We start from the raw sequence: 21,189 nt of genomic DNA on the forward strand, positions 1-21,189 counted from the left end.
GAAGACTCTTGAGAGTCCCTGGACTACAAGGAGATCCAACCAGTCCATCCTAAAGGAAATCAGTCCTGAATATTCATTGGGAAGGACTGATGCTGAAGCTGAAACTCCAATCCTTTGGCCACCTGATGCAAAAAACTGACTCATTTGAAAAGACCCCGATGCTGGGAAAGATTGAAGGTGGGAAGAAGAGGGGACAACACAGGATGAGATGGTTGGATGGCATCACTGACAATGCACATGAGTTTTAGTAAACTCTGGGAGTTGGTGATGGACAGGGAGGCATGGCCTGCTGCAGTCCATGGGGTCTCAAAGAGTCGGACACGACTGAGAGACTGAACTGTACTGATGAGCTTTATGTATTTCAATTTATTAATAATGTATATGCCAGTCTATCATATAGTCACATTTCAGAAGGCCTGGACATAATCCTCTTATTAAAAACAGAGCAAAACAATAACTTGTGGCTTCCAAGTGAAACAGAGTAGTCATCAGTTAGATCCATTAAATGATAACTTGCTTAATGACTAATAAGCTATAATCTGCCTTTATCAATTAAGCTGGCTTTCATTGTTTTTTTAGACACACTTGCACATCCTCTAAGCAGCATGTAGCTGAAACAATGTTTTCCCAAGTTTTCAGTCAGGAACTTGGCGTCAACTCAGGCCAGTTTGAGCTCAAACCAGTTAAAACTGGTTGAGATCACTGGGCATGTGGCAGCATCTGATAGGTGAACTTTTGATGTTAGAGGGCCAAAAAGTCCACTCTCAGGTCATGCTGCTACTGCTAACTCACTTCAGTCATGTCCGACTCTGTGCGACCCCATAGACGGCAGCCCACCAGGCTCCCCCGTCCCTGGGATTCTCCAGGCAAGAACACTGGAGTGGGTTGCCACTTCCTTCTCCAATTTGTGAAAGTGAAGTCGCTCAGTCATGCCCGACTCTTAGCGACCGCATGGATTGCAGCCTACCAGGCTCCTCCATCCATGGGATTTTCCATGCAAGAGTACTGGAGTGGGGTGCCATCACCTTCTCAGCTCAGGTCATGCTAAGCTCACCATTTTCTGAACATGTGTCCCAGGAAGAAGAATGTAGCTCAGTTGTGCCTCTGCAGATCATTACCTCACTTTTTCTTATCTCCAATTACATTTTTTCACCCCTCCCCCATGCCTCAGACTACCCTGCTTCTTTATCTCATAGTATCTAAAACCCTTCGCCTTCAGGGAAGAGGATTTGAGATTTGCTCTCCTGTCTCCTTGCTTCACTCTCTCATGAATAACCCTTTTATTGCTACAAATCTCGGCATCTCAGTGTTTGTCATGTTGCAGATGAACCTGATTTGGTACCACAAGCATAAAAATCATATTTTACACTCAGTCTTCCCTGCATATTGATGGGATCATGGCAGGTAGGTAGGTATGTAATAAGCCTACTTCTGGGAGCTTTCTTCAAGGGAGAGCACACACACACTTTTCTTCTTTGACCTTATCTGCTCCTATTATTTGAAATATAGCTTGTAAAATGTTCTTCTCTCTGAAGGATAAGACCTTATTGGCTGCCTTCCCACTGGAGTCTGCCTAGATGACACTCACTCAAACATAGAGAAATCAGTCTCTATTTCTAGGGAGCAGATAGCCTAATACAAAAGAAAAGAGAAGGATACAAATAAGTCTTAACTGTTCCTCCCTAAAACGCAGAATACAACTGCCTCTAGAAGTTCAACATGTCTACAAAATTTAGCTTTTAATTAAGAGATACTCCATTTTTTTCTTATGGATATTAGATATTTAAGTCATTTTTAAAATCACGTGTGTGTGTGTGTGTGTGTGTGTGTGTGTTAGTTGCTCAGTCATGTCCGACTCCTTGCAACCCCACGAACTGTAACCCGCCAGGCTTCTTTGTCATGGAATTCTCCAGGCAAGAATACTGGAGTGGATTGCCATTCCCTTCTCCAGAGGATCTTCCCAACCCAGGGATTGAACCCTGGTCTCCTGCATTACAGGCAAATTCTTTACTGTTTGAGCTACAGGGAAGTCTTTATTAAAATCACATAGTCCTAACTACATGTCTTTTATAACTGGATAAACCTTTGTTTAACACAGTGTTAACTGTCCTTAAATAAAGCATTCCAGTTTATGTTGAAAAGCATACTTTCCCTCATTTTGTTTACTGTTACCTCCTACTCATCACTGTTCTGAGACTACCAATAGCTGAACTGAAGAGCCTACATTATGTTATGTGAAAGCCCTGGATACAAACTCAAGCATGACAGTTTTCTATGTCAGTTTTATGTAACCAGTGCTAAATATGACAAAGTCAGAATAAGAGTAGATCTTATTTAGATAGCTTAAATTTAACTTACTAAAGATGGTTGGCAGTGCCAAATTGAAGGAGCCATCAGGCTTATCTTCATCGCCATATTCTTGAGTTTCACTTCCTCACTTAATTCTTAACTTCTGTTCAAATATCATCTCAGCAGTGTTTCCTTCCCTGAGCCCCCTGAGTAAAATGAAACTCCTCCCGCCCTCCCAGCCCTTATAACTCTTAGAGAACTATCTGACAGAGTACACCTAACATTGTTTGTAATTTGTTTATTAGGTCTCCTCATACTAGAATAAAACATTCAGGAATGTGATAATGTTGCTCTTTAGTCCACTGATAAACTGTTTTGAGAATAGTGTCTCAAACAGATTAAGTACTTAATAAATATTTGTTGAAAGGATGAAACTTCAGACAGTAAGGAACTCCTAGAGTGAGAATAATGAGAGCAGAAGTTAATTAGTCTAGCTCTCTCTGACACAACCCAAAGTGAGCTAGTACAGATGACTGGATTCCCCTGTGTCTGATTTAGTAATTCTGGGGTGGTAACCATGAATTGGCAAGTTCTGGTTAGTTCCCTGGTGATCTTCACATGCTGGTCAGAAGGTCACACTTTGACAATAACTAATTTAGAAAGACTCTTGGACTTAATGAAGTAAAACTTTGTATCATTCAAAACTATACTTTTTAAGAAATCAATTGTTTAGATTGATTGAATTTTTACTGAATCAATTCATCTTCTTTACCTTTCTATATATATATATATAATTAAAAGTTAAAATTATTAAAAATCAACAAAAATTTAACCAAGTTTGTAGTTTTTAAGTTATTTTCTATTTATAAAAATGTGATACCCATAATCAGGATACTTGAGTCAGCTTTTAAGTATAATGAAGTGGTTACATGTGCATTGCTATATTTATCTGGGTTCTGATTAAATTATCTCAAAGCCTAGTAAAAGAGCCCTATGTTGATCTGTATTAAAATCAGACCACAGAGCCTCTCAGGATAAACACTGTGAGCATGTTTCAAGGCATGAGGGGGATTGTGTAAAGGTAACTAATAAATGTTTGTTGAAAGTAAGTGATTCAACATGAGGATGTGAGTTATGTTAGTTAATAAGGCTTAAGTTCAGTAACAGAAAAAAATGATGAATTCAAAATAGCATTTGAATTCACTTTCTGTCTATGCATTCATTTCAATAGACTTTTGTCCTTGAAAACCCAAATCCCTAATGGTACTACTTTGAAGAAAGACATCTTAAGAAAAGAAAGATGACAAAGAAGTCAAAACTCCTATTGTATCACCTTCAATGTTGAGGAAATAGCCATTGTGTCTAGATGTAGCCATTATTTAGCATTATTTTCCAAGAAATCTAGGCCCAGGCTGCAGCTATCATGTACCACTAGCCATTTTCTTTTCTTATTCTTCCTTGTCTCTGATACCATTATCTACCCTCACTGGAAAGGCTTTGTTGCTTGCTTACTTTGTTGTGTCTGTTTTTCTTATCATTCATGAAAAGGAACAAAATTTTTTTTGTTCCTTTTTTTTTTTTTTTTTTTTTTTTATTTTTTAATCAAGAGAAAATTAGAACTTGCAATAAGTAGCATAAAGTTCGAGAGCCTTGACTCCCAATTTATAGTTCTGTTGTGTGTGGAGGGCAATCATAAACTCTGGCACTCCAGGGTTCTGCTGTCATCCCTCATCTAAGTGAAAGAAAGTGAAAGTGAAGTCTCTCAGTCATGTCCGACTCTTTGGGACCCCGTGGGACTGTAACCTACCAGGTTCCTCCATCCATGGGATTCTCCAGGCAAGAATACTGGAGTGGATTGCCATTTCCTTCTCCAAGGGATCTTCCCGACTCAGGGATTGAACCCAGGTCTCCTGCATTGCAGGCAGACGCTTTACCCTCTGAGCTACCAGGGAAGCATCCCTTGTCTAGGGGCTCATTAAAGCCCCAGGTAGCCCAGAGGCTGGAGAGTGCATTGGGACAACAGGGTCATAATGTGTCTTAAGTGGGTCCTTGGAATTTTCAAGGACTTCCACACTATGTTCTGTATGCTACCATGTCCTTAACTTCCCATCATGATAGAATATTCTTAGACTTAATTTCATCATTTTCACACATTAATATTCCTTTTTATCCTTAAGTTTCAAAGCAAAATGCACTTACATTCTAGATTCCAGAAAGACATAGAAGATTTTTTTTTCTTATGATCTCAGATCACTTCACTTACAACCCCATTTTATCTGGTCTCATCAATGTCTTCTTCAGTTAATTGTAAGCAACTTTAAAATGGATATAAATCCTCCTCTTATTGTGTGTGTGTGTGTGCACTCAGTCTTGTCCAACTCTTGCAACCCCATGGACTATAGCCCACCAGGACTCCTCTGTCCATGGGGTTTCTCAGGCAAGAGTACTGGAGTGGGTTGCCATTTCTTTCTCCAGAGGATTTTCCCGACCCAGGGATTGAGCCACATCTCTGGTGTCTCCTGCAGGGCAGGCAGATTTTTTACCACTGAGCCAGCTGGGAAGCCCTCCTCTTATTGTATCCTTCCATAATTCTACAAGGTGCCATCCCATGTTGCATAATGAAATATAAGCCAAATAGGAAAGTTATGTGACCTAATCTCATTTTAAAATCATATTAGGTAATGCTCTTGGATTACAAGTATCCAGAATTGTACCTGCCACAATTAATTTGAAGAAAAAAGGAAATTAGACTGAATTAGAAAGTATGTGAAATCGATTTTGGTAGATCAATTCCATTCAAACTGGTAGCCTTTTTCATTGATATAAAATGAAGCAAAGCCAAATACAAACTATTGCTTCATTTTTTTAAACCTGTTACCTATTTTTTTTAAACAGAACATCCTCCAAAATAAGAGTCAGTTTCTTTTTTTAAACAGAACATCTTCCAAAACAAGAACAGATTCAGTATTACATTTTTAAAAAGCAATATGCATTTCTTAGGCATTTTATTTATTTATTAAGTAAGTCTTATACATGCCACAGCACACAGAGTTAGATATCTATGTAATATCCCTCCTAATATATCCAAGTTCCAGAATAATATCCCGTCTTAGACTAATGTGCTGTCATGAACTAGGTACCAGAAAATAAAAGATATTCTAATACTGTATTGAAAAGGAATTGTTTTGAGCTCTAAGTGAGTAAGAGAACAAGTAAATGCATCTGCTATAATTTTCAATCAGGCATTCTATTGTTCAGAGAACTAGATGACAATATAAGAACACTGAAAGTATTTTTCTTTTCAGCAGAGGAGAGGAAACATATAGGATCTGTGACTAAATTAGGCTGACAGGTTGATTTAATGCCGCCAGGAACCTGCTGTTTGCAGGCATGATTGCAATGGTTCTATTATGTAACAGAACAATGATTTTCAAAGATTTGTGATAAACACATTCCGTAGAAAATATAATAACAAATTGATCAAGGAAAGTAAAACCCTTTCCAGTGTTCTTACTTGGAGGCAGATCCTGCATTTTGGGAATATAAAAACACTCCCTGAAGTGCCTCAGCTCGTCTTCTTCATCAAGGCGGAGAGCAACTCTCTCATCTGTTGGGTGACATCTAAGTTCAGATGCGATGCGTTGCAATGTATCAGCTGGTAACTCAAGAGGTGAAGGCTCCATTACAAGTTCTCGTCTAAAAATACATTTGAAAAAAAACTAAAAATAATCAAGCCACTGTCATTTTTCTTCAGTAGAAAATTAGCCTTTTAGGTAAAACACCTTTTATTTTAACAAAGTTTCTAGTCTTCCCAACCTGACAAATGATATAATTAACAATTGGAATTCAAACCCATGCCTGAATTTTTCTTATGTAATGAAAATAATAGTAACTTAGGGATTTGAAAAAGCTGAATTAGGTAATGATGCTCAAGACAAGGTCAGTTTTCAATAAATGTTAGCTCTTTTCTTTGTTATTTTCCAAGAAATGGTCCCAATTAATGATTTTCAAACATATATAATGTTGGCATCTTTTCTTTAGATGTCTTACTTACTAGGAGGTGAGAGTAAAGAGGCTTTTGTGAAAAGTGTAGAAGAGCAGTGCTCCACTGAGCTCATCTTCCTTTTCTCTAGCTCTCCTCAACTCTCCCATCCCCAGTAATTTTTGGATCATAGTTTTACAAATAGAGACATATACACAATAGAACCCTAGCAAATTATTTACTGTGAATAAAAACAATATCAATGAAAAATATTTAAATACTTTAAATAATGTTAGTGATTTTTTTTTCCCCATATGAAGACCAATGAGATCTACGAACTGCTGATAATGAAACATTTCTCCTCTTTCACAATCATATAGTCCATCCTTGAACAAAGCAGGGACCTCTGGTGTTACTTGAAACCACATCCTGCTTTATTTAATCATCATCTAACACTTCCTACATTTTTGGAAAGAAAACTTAAATTTCTGAAATGGATGAATAGCAATGGAGATTTCTATTTCTTTTTTCAAAAATAATTATATCTCCCAAAATTTCAGTTTTTTTTTTTTTAATTGAGCAAGAATTGTACAGGCTTCCAGTTCAAGATAGCAGTGCAGGTATATACTGAACTCACCCACCGCCATAGACACAGAGTCTAGAGCCACATATGCAGCAATGTCCTCTGAACAAAAAAAATGTGAAGGCTGGCTGAGCATCAAATACACATTGGAAAAACAAAGAGAAAACCACACTGAAGTGAGTAGAAGAGGCTAGGATACAGTCTGGCCTTAACACCCCCTCATGCCTGTGTGGTGATCTACCTTCTGAAGGAAATCAAAGCCTGGATCTTCTCCCTGAGGCACAAAGGGTTTTGCTCCCACATCAGATACTTCAAATTTTAAGACATGTATTTAAGAAAGAAGCCCCCAGAACATAAAACTGTGAAAACCAATAGGGCTGAAGTCCCAAGGCATAAAAGAGTAGGAGCCTGAGTAATAGCTCTTAATGGGCTTGGGTGCTCAAACTTATCTGTCCCAGGGCCTGGCTCAAAGGTGGCCAATTGTGCTTAGACCTAGTCAAGGAGGCTTATCTGCTTATATTTAAACTCTGGCCTGAGGGGTTGGCATCTAATTTAACACACACATCTAGGAACCTGCTAGAACACTCTCTGAGGTTAGAGACTGGTGGGTGTCAAGAAATTTTCTCAAGCTAGTTTTATTTAATACTTATACTATTGTTGACCCCATGTATACAGTATTTCATTTTTTTACTATTTCAACAGATATTTATTGAGCACCTGTACTATAGCCCCAAGTACTATAGAACAGCAGTGTCTAACAAAGTATATAAAAGTGACTTTGTTGAGTTTGATTTTTAGTGCAAGAAGGGAAAAATAAATAAATTAATACAACTTTAGATAGTTTCAATAGCTATGAGTAGAGATAGCAGAGAATGGAATAGAGTCACTGGAGCATGGAATTGCTACCTTAAGGGGTGGGTCAAGTGCATCTCTCCTAGGTAAAGACATAGGAGAATTTCTGAATCCTGTTAGAAAGTCAGACATGTGAAGAAGACCTAGACCTGGAGGAAGATGATGAAATGTGCAAAGGTCCTGAAGTGTAGACAGGTTTGGGTTGTTCAACTCATGGAAGCAGAGAGAAGGGAAGACTATAATGTAAGAGAGGGTGAGGTGATAGTTTATCATGACGACTCTGAAGGCCAGGAAGGAATTTGGCTGTTTTTCTATGTTTAGTGGCAAACCACTGGAGTATCTTGAATAGCAGAGTTATATAACTTTAAATAAAAATCATTTTTCTGCTTTTGATGAGTTATAAGAGTAAAAAAGAGATTATTTTAGTAGTTCAGGGGGAAAATGATAGTAAATTAAATGTGGTGAGGGGAAAAGAAATGTGTGGATTTATGGTATATTTTGGAGAGAAAATTAAAGAAAGTATCTATGGTGAGGACAAGAAAGGGAGCGACCTTTAGCTTTGGGATCTGAGTGAATATATTCAAAGTGATGAAATAAGAAATACCTAGGAAAGAAACAAATTCAGGAGGAAAATCAGAGTTATGTTTAGGACATGTTAAGTTTGAGATGATTATTAAGAATCCTAGGTAGAAATGTCAAGCATTTAATGTTTGAGTCTGTAGCTCATGAGAAAATTGAATCATGAGATATAAGTTTGATACTTTTCAACTCATAGACAGTACATAAAGTTGAGAACTCTAATGGACCAATGGAAACTAACAGAGATTGCAGTTCAATCAACTCTCTCCTATTCCTCACTCTCTCTCCCCTGCCACCTCAACCAACACAGAGTGTTAGGCAATTAAGAGTTGCATATCTCAATGTTTTACAATGCCAGCTAAGTAGACATACCTCCTGTACTCCGTACTTAAATTCTCCTTATTTATTTGAACTCTTCCTTTCTCAGTTGCCAGTGGTCTCCCCAGAAGAGCCATCCTTTATATTCAAAGGTAAGAATGCTGCTGCTGCTAAGTCGCTTCAGTCATGTCTGGCTCTGTGTGACCCCATAGACAGCAGCCCACCAGGCTCCCCCATCTCTGGGATTCTCCAGGCTCCCCTGTCCTTGGGATTCTCCAGGCAAGAACACTGGAGTGGGTTGCCATTTCCTTCTCCAATGCGTGAAAGTGAGAGTGAAAGTGAAAGTGAAGTTTCTCAGTCGTATCCGACTCTTAGCAACCCCATGCACTGCAGCCCACTAGGCTCTTCCATCCATGGAATTTTCCAGGCAAGAGTACTGGAGTAGGGTGCCATTGCCTTCTCTGAAAGGTAAGAATACTGACCTTTAAATGTGTATGTTTTTTAGCTTTGGTGCTCGTAGTAGTTTTCAAGTGCTCTGATCTATGCTTTTTATAAGAATGTTAATTGATTTTGTTATTAACGTTTTTGGTTCTTTTAATACCTGACCATACTAAACTGGGGTTTCCCAGGTGGCACAGTGGTAAAAAATCTGCCTGCTAATGCAGGAGAAGCAAGCAAGAGACACAGGTTCGATCCCTGGGTCAGGAAGATCACCTACAGGAGCGCATAGCAACCCATTCCAGTATTCTAGCCTGGAAACTTCCAAAAACAGAGGAGCCTGCTGGGTTAAAGTCCATGAGGTTTCAAGGAATTGGACACAACTGAGCACATGCTTACACACACTTTAGGGCTTCCTCGATGGTTCAAGGTGTGATGAATCCACCTGCAATGCAGAAGATGCAGAAGTTATGGGTTCAATCCATGGATCGGGAAGATCCCAATCCACTCAGTATTCTTGCCTGGAAAAGTCCCATGGACAGAGGAGCCTGGAGGGTTACTGTCCATAACATTGCAAATAGTCAGACATGACTGAGCACACGATGGCAGGGTGGATGGATGGACACCATATTAAATTAGTTGTCATCTTCATGAAACTTTCTATCTCTATGATTTTTATTTATTCCCTTTGCCTAAAATATTCTACCTTTCCTTTTACATATTCAAATCCTGGTCACTCTTCTAGCCCTAGCTCAGATGTCATTGTTCTTCATGAGTTCCATCATGTTATCTGAGCTAAAAGTAGTTTTTTCCCCCTCTGAATACCTGTAACACTTGTGAGCATACCTCTTATAATAAATAATACATTCTGCTAGTTACTGTAGTTATTTAGATACATATGTATATATGGGAAAAACATGCATGCCATGCCTACAACTTGATTTTATCTGCATTTCTAGCTATACTTTTCTGATGAAGGAACCTGCCCATTAAATAGCACTACTGCTTGACATTATCAATTGCCTAGTCATAGTAGATCAGACTTTTGCTGGACACTTGGTGCACTAAAGACAATGCACTATTTTATCAATGGTCTGTGAGTGACTTGCTCATAAAAGCTCTAGCCCAACAGTCCTGATGGTGTTTAGCTGAGCATATAATCCAATTCTTTCAGGAATCTGAGCTGTGAGATATAGCTATTCATTCATTTAGAAACAAGCACAAATTTAAGAGAGAGAAGCAATAAAATGGTAGGGTTTGCAAGGAGTATTGTCATGAGTGACTCATTTTTTCAGAGTCAAACTGAACCACTGATTGTTAAAACATGAAGTGACTTCAAAGGCAAGTAAGAATCACTTAGTTACATGGATGGCAAGAGATAAAATAGCTATGGCTCCTGAAAAGGTGACAAGACAAGCCAACCGGGAAGTCATTGAATCTTTCTGTGCAACATACTATTTACAAGGCCTGGGAGGTTGCCTTCTTGGCTGTTCCAAGAATCCCATGAGCTGTTTTTCTGTCTACCCAGTGTGTCTTTACTATAAGCTCGCTACTTATGATAGCTTGATTGAATTGCTGGTCTATTGTACTGAACTATATTTAGTCGGGGGACTGAATCTCATGTAATTTATCTTTGCAGCCATCCCATTCCTGATCAGTGCCTTTAAAATAGAGTAATCCCTTAAACTGGCAATTGAATAAGACGCACAAAATAGATGAATTATTTGACAGGATAAATGACTGTTACTTTAGGAATACCCTTCTCATTTCAACCACAGGGGAAGTGATTTTAAAAAGAATTTTTTCAGTGGGACTCTGCATGATTTCCTTTGGAGAGTCAGCACTTTGTGAAGCACTTTGACTCTAAACTCTAACGGGTTATGAGTTTGGGTGAACTCCGGGAGTTGGTAATGGACAGGGAGGCCTGGCATGCTGCAGTTCATGGGGTTACAAAGAGTCGGACACGACTGAGCGACTGAACTGAACTGAACTGAAACAAACATATATTCATTTTCTTTTGTGATATCCCCTGTAAAATTTAACTTTGTTTGTTTAACAAAAAAGATATTAATATTAACTCATGGGCCTCTTTATATTTGTTTCTTGTTTCATCCCTGTACCAGTTCTGAGGGATTAGAGTCGTTTTTCCTCTATTTTGAGACCAAACTCTGGAATCAATAGAGTAGAAACAAAAATGAAGGAGAAAGATAACAGAGCTCACAATCTGGGACTGCACTTTGCCTGAGGAACTGAGTCAAGCTGAACTTGTCATTGACGGGACATGTGGGTGGAATATGCAGAGAAAAATTCCTGACACAAGGCTTGAACCTTTCATTTCTTCCATCTAATTATTTAATTCTTTTTGCAGTGTTTCTTTGGCTCATTCCCTTTCTTTCTTTTTTTAAACCCCTGTATTCACTCTGCAAAGCCCCACAGGCTATAAATCCATCTACTCTTTTTAATCAATCCTTTCAGCCCTAGTGAGGGCAAGGTTGAAGTCCACGCCTGCTTCTGAACCTGTCACAGACTGAGTATCAAAACCTCACCTGCCCTGGTAGTAAGGTACTTGATGGTGAAATACTCTTTCCAGAAGAGCACCCAGGATGCCACCCTGCCAACAGCCCCCAACAGGAGTAAATAAATTCACAGTGCCCTCACTCTAAGAAAGCAATTTATTAACTCATCATAAATGATTCCTGCTACATTCTGCACTCACCTTGCCACTAAGTCAGTTAGTACTTCACAAACCAGAATGTTATACCTTGTTTAGGTTTACCATTTACAGGTAAATTGACATGCTCTGATATTGAAATAAAGCAATTCAAGCCAGATTTAAAACTTCCAAATTTTATATTTCATATATTTAGAGCTAATTTTATTTAAAAAGTGGTTATGTACACAGATGGATAAAAGTCTCATAATATTTTTTTTTTCATATTAATACCTTATGGTGGAAATTACCATTTACCCTCAATGGAAATTTTGTAAATTGTGTTTCCAATTTTATTTAGACAGCTAAAATTTTAAAGAAGAAACTTCTATATGTATAAACACATTTTTGTGGAATCGTGGAATTCAAGATCTCCTAGTTACCCACAGGTTCTCAGGTTAGATAGTTAAATAAATTAACTAGTAAGCAAATTAAATACTTTAATAAGTGACAGTCAATCCCTGGGTTGGGAAGGTCCCCTGGAGAGGGAAAGGCTACCCACTCCAGTATACTGGCTTGGAGAATCCCATGAACTGTATAGTCCATGGGGTCACAAAGAGTCAGACATGACTGAGGGACTTTCACCTCACCCAGTGGTTAATCTTTACACAGTTTCAGATTTCATGGCTGAAATGAGCAAATTATTCACATGAGTTCAAAGTTTAGAACCTGGCAAAGCAAATTAAAAAGAAAGTGTGTAGCTTGAGAAAGAGAGTATTATTTAATACATGTGCACAGAACAATGTTCTTTAAATGTATCGCTGTTTGAGGAATGAAGAAACATCACTGACACAGCTGCACACTTTATATCTAAGCTTATACGAATTACATGCTGAGTTTCAAATTAATAAATTCAAGGCGTTTGGTCCAATACTACTATCTAAAAAATACCTCACCCTTCTCAAAATAAAAACAGGAAAGAAATAAGTAAACTCTTTTAACTATATAGAAAAAAATATTTCAACTTTCCATTCTTAGGCAAACATTTCACAAAGTGAAAGCGGAAGAAACCTTATTCAAGAAATAGACATTTTCACTTCTCTAAATAAAATTGAATATAACTAATATCAACATAAGACAAATAGAGTCCCCAGAAAACACAGGATCTAAAAAGCTTACTTCAGGATCTGAATTTTCATCTAATCTTACCATTTAAACTCAAGAAATGGCAATCCACTCTAGTATTCTTGCCTAGAGCCTGGCAGGCTACAGTCCATAGAGTCGCAAAAAAGTTGGACACGACTGAGCGAGTATCCACACCACAGTAAGATTAACTTATTCAACTATAACTATCTTATAGTGGATGTTTTATACTATATATATATATTATATATTTTAATCTGTTCATTTAACCCACAGGGTTAAAGGGTCTTTAGTGGTAGAGATCCTTAGAGTGTTGCACTATTTTTATGAAAATAATTTGGAGAAAAAAAAAGAAAGAGAAGAATCTAGCAGAAGAAACTGCTAAAGCATTATGACAAAAATTCTAGCAGAAGGAATATCCCTTTAGAAAAATCATTGAATGTATATTTGTGTAGAGTATATCAATGTCTCAGAACTTACCTATTAGGATTCCAGTGGGGTCCACAGTTCCCAGTGTCTCTTTTCAGCAAAATGAAACCCCTCAAAAGTAGCTTACAAATATAGGCTAGACTTCTGAGCGAGAAAGTCAAAGCACTTTTGCTCAGACTCCACCCTATGGGGAATTTGTGAGCTAATTTTAGTTCATCCCACTCTTGTGTATTCTGACGGTAAATTGCCAGTCACTGACAGACATCTGAACAAAATGCTGCTCCTGCTCTGTATTTCAAACACTAGGGGCTCTGCTTAGGGCACTGTCCCCTGTGAAGCTCTGCCCTTTAGACTTAGGTAAACACTTTCTTGTTCACTAAGATCTTTGGGAATGTGAATCATATCCTATAATAATCTTGTAGAGTAAATGGATTATCCTCTTTTGTGTGTGAGCTGAACCAATTAGTTTGTCTAGGAACTAAATCCCCAAATTCACATTTCTCCTTGCTTTGGGCTATGAAATACACCAAGAACTGGAGAAAAGTTATTTCCGAACTCTGGAGGTAATCCAGAAGACTTGGATTTTGAGGTAGTACCTCACTGTCAAAAGCATTGTGAGTTTCTAGTCTAGAAAACAGAACTCTGTTTCTAGAAACAGAGTTTGACACTTAATGAATTAAGTTGAAAGTTTAATATTGGCCCCCAATTCTAGGATATACTTTATAACCTGCTGCTGCTGCTGCTGTCACTTCAGTCGTGTCCTACTCTGTGCGACCCCATAGACGGCAGCCCACCAGGCTCCCCCGTCCCTGGGATTCTCCAGGCAAGAACACTGGAGTGGGTTGCCATTTCCTTCTCCAGTGCATGAAAGTGAAAAGTGAAAGTGAAGTCGCTCAGTCGTGTCCAACTCTTAGCAACCCCGTGGACTGCAGCCCACCAGGCTCCTCCATCCATGGGATTGTCCAGGCAAGAGTACTGGAGTGGGGTGCCATTGCCTTCTCTGTTATTGCCTAATAGGTGGATTTTAAAAAGTCCTAAATCATCAATCTAGACGGTTAACAAAACAATCAAGAAGAAAAAGTCAGTGTTAGAAGATCATGTGGAAACTAAAGTAGGAAATTGTAAATGGAAATTATTTAAGCTTGTGGGCTATCTATCATTCTACCTTCATTATCTCTTTATGTTTATTCCCAAGCTTGGGTCTTTTATTATATATCCTTTTAGGTATTAAAAACCACAAGCAAAATGTTTCAGAATTAAGACCAAAGATAGAGACTGGGGCTGAATAATTAAATCACTTGTATTTACTGAGATTACTGAGATATATATAAAGCAATGCATGTAGAGAGCCAATGTACCAAGACACACAAGTTAATAAGTAACACATCCTTAAAAAAAAAAAAAAAAAAAAAAAAAAAATCCAGAACAAAAGCATTACCCTCCAGTGTCCAAGAAATGGGAATAAAAGACATACAAAATTACTTTTGTACAAGTAATTGTACAATGAAAAGAAAATATGTTTTATCACATGAATCTTATCATTAAAATAATACTATAGAATAAGAGGAATGTCTTAATTTTATTAAGTTGGAAGAATAAAACTTTGAATCCAGAGTATCTCAAATTTTGTATTTTTTTTTTTCTATTTCACTTATTCCTTGTACTGTAAGAATGTTAGATAATTTGCCAAGTTCTAATATCCAGGAAGTAAGTCTGAGGGTGAAGTCTGTGTCATTTTTGGTAGAAAAATTATACTCCTTTTTAACTACAGGAGACAGATATAGATATATACAAAAGTAGAGATAAAGTGTCTTGCTTTCACTTCTTCTTCTGAAGTCTTTTGACAATGTTAAAGACCACTCCATTAAAATATTGTCTTAAAAACTATTGTTTAACATAGCCACTTTTAAAGAACTCACTTGGAGGTCTAATCTATCAACCTATATCTTATATTTTATAAATCTGTCTTTTAAAAAAAATGTTCCCTTCATTCATTTTTTTAAAGTATTAAGCATATTCTTTGTAGCTGGTGATATAATGGTTTTCCATTATAAAATCTTTATAATATTCACATTGTTGTTTAGTCATTACATCATGTCTTACTCTTTGTGACCACTGTAGCCCTCCAGACTCCTCTGTCCATGGAATTATTTTGGTAAGAATATTGGAGTCGATTACCATTGCCTTCTCCAAGGAATATTCCCATAAGCACCTAAAAATATAAAAGGTTGTGAGAAAACAAGTTGTGGGGGAGTGGTGAATGCAAGATCCACTGCAGAGCCAGCTGTAAAGGGAAAAGAGAGAACAGAGTGAGCTTATATTTCTTCTTTCTTGGAAACTGAAAGAAGAAACATATTGCCAGGTTAAACTGTTGTACCAATTCAGAGCCGTCTACTAATTTCTGTGTATGACATCTCACCTACAACATATGTTTCTGAAAAGCAGAGAATTTGATTTTATCCTCCTCTGAGATTACCCATGAATAAAGCTAAGAACATATCTGTTGAATTTTTTTTTTCTAGAAGCTGATTCAGTTCTTTCTATCAAAATTCATGATTTGGAATATGAGAGAAATTCTCTTTTCTCAAAAACTAATTCTTAAACTGTTCTTAAACTGTGAACTCTATCTTTACTCTTCAGGGCTTATTCACTAAGACTGGGCCAGTGCCTGACATAGAGTAGATTTCAGTGAGAGATTGTGTTATTATTAATCAAATTAAATTCAGTGTGGCACACTATTCCTGTAAGAATCCAAGGGTATAGATGCAGCTATGAAACTCTTATGCTAAATGTTCAATAAGTAAAAATGAATATGAGATTGAAGACAAAGATGCTGACTCATGGTCAGTTCAGGTCCAACTATTAGAAGTGATCTGTAGAAATAAAATATGACCAACATAGACAGCCTATTAAAAAGCAGAGACATTACTTTACCAACAAAGTCTGTCTAGTCAAAGCTATGGTTTTTCCAGTAGTCATGTATGGATGTGAGAGTTGGACTATAAAGAAAGCTGAGCACTGAAGAATTGATGCTTTTGAACTATGGTGTTAGAGAAGACTCTTGAGAGTCCCTGGACTGCAAGGAGCTCCAACCAGTCCATTCTAAAGGAAATAAGTCCTGAATATTCATTGGAAGGACTGTTCCTGAAGCTCAAGCTCCAATCCTTTGGCCACCTGATGCGAAGAACTGACTCATTGGAAAAGACCCTGATGCTGGGAAAGATTGAAGGCAGGAGAAGGGGATGACAGAGGATGAGACAGTTGGATGGCATCCCCGACTCAATGGAAATGAGTTTGAGTGAACTCCGAGAGTTGGTGATAGACAGGGAGGCCTGGCATGCTGCAGTCCATGGAGTCATAAAGAGTTGGACCCGACTGAGCGGCTGAATTGAACTGAATTATATAAATAAAAGAGAACCTCAGGGGCCAGGGAGGATGAACTCATAAAAAACTGCAGTCTCAAACTCATGTGTGGAAGTATAGCAGAATATGCTACCCCAAAAAATGATTGTAGGAGTTCAGGATGTTGTTGTTCAATTGCTCAGTTGTGTCCAACTCTTTGTGACCCCATGGACTGAAGCACACCAGGCTTCCCTGTCCTTCACCATCTCCTGGACCTTGCTCAAACTCCTGTCCATTGAGTTGTAATGCCATCCAACTGTCTTATCCTCTATCGTATCCTTCTCCTCCTGCCTTCAGTCTTGCCCAGCATCAGGGTCTTTTCTAATGAGTCAGCTCTTTGCATCAGGTGGCCAAAGGATTGGAGCTTCACTTCAGCTTAAGTCCTTCCAATGAATTTGCAGGGTTGATTTCCTTTAGGGTTGACTGGTTTGATCTCCTTGCTGTCCAAGGGACTCTCAAGAGTTTTCTCCAGTACCACAGTTTGAAAGCATCACTTCTTTGGCACTCACCCTTCTTTATGATCCAAATCTCACATCTGTACATGACTACTGGAAGACAATAGCTTTGAGTATACAAACTTTGTCCGGAAAGTGTTGTCTCTGCTTTTTAATATGCTGTCCGTGTGTTACCATAAACATGCCACTGTGGTATATTGACTAGTTTGAGCTGTAGCACTTGAAAAACAGCAAATTCAGGGATCTGAAAGGAACTCAGTTTTCATAAATTTCCTTCTCAGAAGTTGGATTAACCAGGGAAGATTGATTCTTATCACAAAAGACACCAGAAGTTCACACCACACCAACAAACCTTCTCACAAACTATCTTCTCTTTCACTTTTTCTTCTAAGGGTCCATTGATATTTCCTAAAATCATTTGTTTTCCACAAATTGTCATACAAACCCCTTACCTTTTCCTGTTACGATGGACATTTAGCCTGAATTTTAAACAACCTCTGAGAGTTTTTTTTTTTTTCCCTCTTGGGTAGTTCCTATGTATACATAAGGTATTTATATTAATAAACCTCTGTTTTCTCTTGTTAATCTGTTTTTTATTGCAGAGGTCCTAGTTAATAACTCAAAATGGTAGAGGGAATATTATTTTTCCTCCTCTACACTATATAGTAGCTTTTACATTAATTTATATTTTAATTAAATATGAATATTTTAAGAGATCACTTTTTACTCTGTGGAGGGAATTTAATCTGTCATTATTTGGACTCTCCTTCCTTCTTTAAAGGGGGTATTGGAAATATCCCAGATGTTTTACACACAGCAGATCTTTAGCCTGGTAGCCTCCTTTTCACTTTTCCTTCTGCCCCTCCTTTCCCAGGAGAAGGCAATGGCACCCCACTCCAGTACTCTTGCCTGGAAAATCCCATTGGCGGAAGAGCCTGGTAGGCTGCAGTCCATGGGGTCACTAAGAGTCCGATAGGACTGAGCGACTTCACTTTCACTTTTCACTTTCATGCATTGGAGAAGGAAATGGCAACCCACTCCAGTGTTCTTGCCTGGAGAATCCCAGGGACGGGGGAGCCTGGTGGGCTGCCATCTATGAGGTCGCACAGAGTCAGACACGACTGATGTGACTTAGCAGCAGCTGCTCCTTTCCCAGCTTCATCACTCTGCACTCCCAAGCACTCTTTCCCCTTCCTCTTGGGGTTAACTAATATAACATGGGTTCTCTCAAAACCCAGGTCAGGGGGTTCTTGTCTAGCAATTTCCATTCTGAGCCAAGGAATGCTGGATCTTGGTTACATGGGTAGGAGAAAATAGAAGGAACAGAACACACACACCTGGATTTCTCTCTGTTTTTTTCCGTCCCCCTTTTTTTCTCTCTCCTTTCCTCTCTTTCCTTGCTTTATCCTTTACTTATGCCCTCTCCTCCTCCTCTACTCTCCTTAATCCTCCTCTTCTGCCTTTTCTCACTCTCTTGCCCCCTTCCCTATTCTTCTTCCATATTCCTTCCCTTCTGTCCTTTCCCCTCATCTCCTTCTCCTCCACCCCTTACCCCTCTTCTCTTCCCTTTTTTCCCCTCTTCCTTACATGTAACGGGGATAGAAAATAACAAATCACTAGGCTAAATAGATAATCTGTTCTCTCTTTCCTATGAGGCATACATTTGGTTATTATAAAAATTAGAATTTTGGTAATTAGGAAAATTCCCCAGTGATGAGCACAGGCTTTCCTGTCCTCTATATGTAGTTCTTCTTCTTAAAAAAAAAAAAAAAATACAAGAGCCTATTATAAGCAAAGGCCATTTTGCCATTTGGTAATTATAATTGTAAACTAAAATTCCTATAACCTACTCACTTTTTATTGGATTACATTTTCTCCCTTACAGTTAAATTCAGAGGCATAAAGGCAGTCTATATTTGTGCTCTTCTGGGGAACCTGAATATTTTCTATTATATATGTTTACATATCAATTTTCCCAAATCTCTGTTTACATGAAAAACTGGAATTATCAAAAGTATCTATTTTCCCCTCTGTATTCAGATAGTTAGCTGATAAGAGAATCAGAGCTGAGCTACAAAGAGTTTTCAAATTAGTCTGGAAAAGATAAATGCTTTCAAAATAGTTTTGAAAAAGGCACATTTGCTTTCAATGAGTCATCACATCTGAATAGAGGAAAATGAGATGATTAGAAGATGAACATTAAGGATTTTAAAACTCCCACTGTAGAGAAAGATTTGCTTTCAAATAAACCATTTTGTAATAGTAGTTATTGCTTGTGTGTATTTGTGTATACACGCTCAGTCATGTATGACTGTTTGTGAGCACATGTAGTGTAGCCTGCCAGACTCCTGTGTCCCTGGAATTTTCCAGGCAAGAATGCTGAAGCAGGTTGCCATTTCCTATTCCTTTTACTATTTGTTTATTTAATGTCAAATTTTCTCAAAGTAATATTGTTGCTGCAATCATTGTTCTCTTGATTAGGAGAGATGTCCTGAGGTTTCCATTGATATAAAACAGAAGGCACAAAGTAATAAGTATATTGGCATCATTAATTCAATGACAGCAGTATTGAAATTGTGATAACTGCAAAATGGGAACAGGTGATGCAAAAGTTATTTTCTTCCTTTCTTTCTCTCTCTCTCTTTTTCTTTGTTTCTTTATTATCTTTTTTTTTTTTTTAATTTAGGCTCACTTGTTCAGCCGCGCTGTGGGGAGGGAGGGAGGGATGCCGCAAACAGATAACACTGGCGTGCACTCGCAGTGCCTCAGCCACACTGAGTTTGCCCCCGCTCACGGCGCGTGTAGCCTCCCTGCCCACACTGCTCGGGCTCTAGGTTGTTCCGCCGGGAACAATCAGAGGCCAGCCCTGGGCTGAGCTCCCAGGTCCAAGCCGCTCAGGTTCAGGCACTCGGGTAGTCCTCAGAGGCGCAGACTCGGTTGGGCCTGCGTTTTGTGTTCTTCCCAGATCCGAGCAGCTCAGGTGATGAGGTGTTTGGCGGGTGCCAATGCTGCGACTTATCGCCTCCCCGCCACTCGGTTATCTGGGTGTAAAACCGGCGCACCTTCTCAGGCAGCTGTTGACCGTCCGGACCCCCAAGAAGTTTTAGTTAGCAAAGAAGCCTGCTTACAGTTTTATAGATAGTGTCTCTCTGGGGCTGCGATTGCCCCCTTCCGGCTCTGGTTGCCTGTCACCGGAGGGGGAGGTCTGCAGCCGGCTATCTCTGTTCAGTCCTTTGTTCTGTGCGCGGGCCTGGCGGTGTCTTAGGTTAGGGCTGGCTTTTCGCGTGGTAGATATCCCACAGTCTGGTTTGCTAGCCCAAATTATTTCGCTCAGATAGCGCTCAGGACATTCGGCCCGATTCTTACTCTAAGGGACACAGCCCGTGCCGCACTTCCCTGCCCAGCCCCCGCTTGCTAATGCCGTGTGCAGGCGTCTGCGCTGCTTCTCCGCTGGGGGAGTTACCGTAGGGCTCACAATCCGCGATTTTTAATTGTTTATTTTTTTTTTCCCCTCCCTTTTATGTTGCCCTCTGTGCTTCCAAAGCTCGGCACAGATTCGGCAGTGAGAGGGTTTCCTGGTGTTTGGAAACTTCTCTCTTTTTAAGACTCCCTTTCCGGGCCGGAACTCCGTACCTCCCTCTTTTGTCTCTTTTTTTGTCTTTTATATTTTTTCCTACCTCCTTTCGAAGAGTTGGGCTGCTTTTCTGGGTGCCTGATGTCCTCTGCCGGCATTCAGAAGTTGTTTTGTGGAATTTACTCGACGTTTAAATGCTCTTTTGATGAATTTGTGGGGGAGAAAGTGTTCTCCCCGTCCTACTCCTCCGCCATCTTGGCTCCAGCTCTCTTTATTATCTTAACATTGGTTTATAACATTATGTTTTATGTGTACAACATCATATTTTAACTTTTGTATACACTCCAGTGTGCTTACCACCAAAAATTTAGTTTCCATCTTTTATGACACCCATTTGGTGGTTTCATTTTACTCATTTTGGTCTTTTGCCACACTCCTTCTCTGGTAATCACTACTTTGCTCTCTCTGTGTGTGTTTGTTTTTGTTAGGTTTAGT

At 38.9% G+C, this 21,189-nt stretch overlaps 1 protein-coding gene across 14 annotated transcripts in view; it reads right to left on the reverse strand.

The window, feature by feature from the left end:
• KYNU (kynureninase) overlaps positions 1-20,859 on the reverse strand; it is a 137,999-nt gene extending 117,140 nt beyond the window's left edge. For 3 of the 14 annotated variants that reach the window (XM_044935814.1, XM_006068166.3, XM_006068167.3), the window contains exons 1-2: positions 8,658-8,851; positions 5,804-5,985 (exon numbers count right to left, since the gene is read on the reverse strand). In XM_044935814.1, the coding sequence (XP_044791749.1) occupies positions 5,804-5,985; positions 8,658-8,740 (265 nt within the window). In that variant the 5' untranslated portion in view covers positions 8,741-8,851. Of the gene's footprint in view, positions 1-5,803; positions 5,986-8,657; positions 8,852-9,440; positions 9,487-13,314; positions 14,031-15,366; positions 15,403-20,797 lie in introns of those variants that run through there. The other 11 variants (XM_025276847.2, XM_044935797.1, XM_006068161.3 and 8 more) reach the window with 11 other exon arrangements.
• Positions 20,860-21,189: the final 330 nt, after the last annotated feature.

This window comes from Bubalus bubalis, chromosome 2, assembly GCF_019923935.1.
Source record: "Bubalus bubalis isolate 160015118507 breed Murrah chromosome 2, NDDB_SH_1, whole genome shotgun sequence".
In the NCBI taxonomy this organism is placed as follows: Eukaryota; Metazoa; Chordata; class Mammalia; order Artiodactyla; family Bovidae; genus Bubalus; species Bubalus bubalis.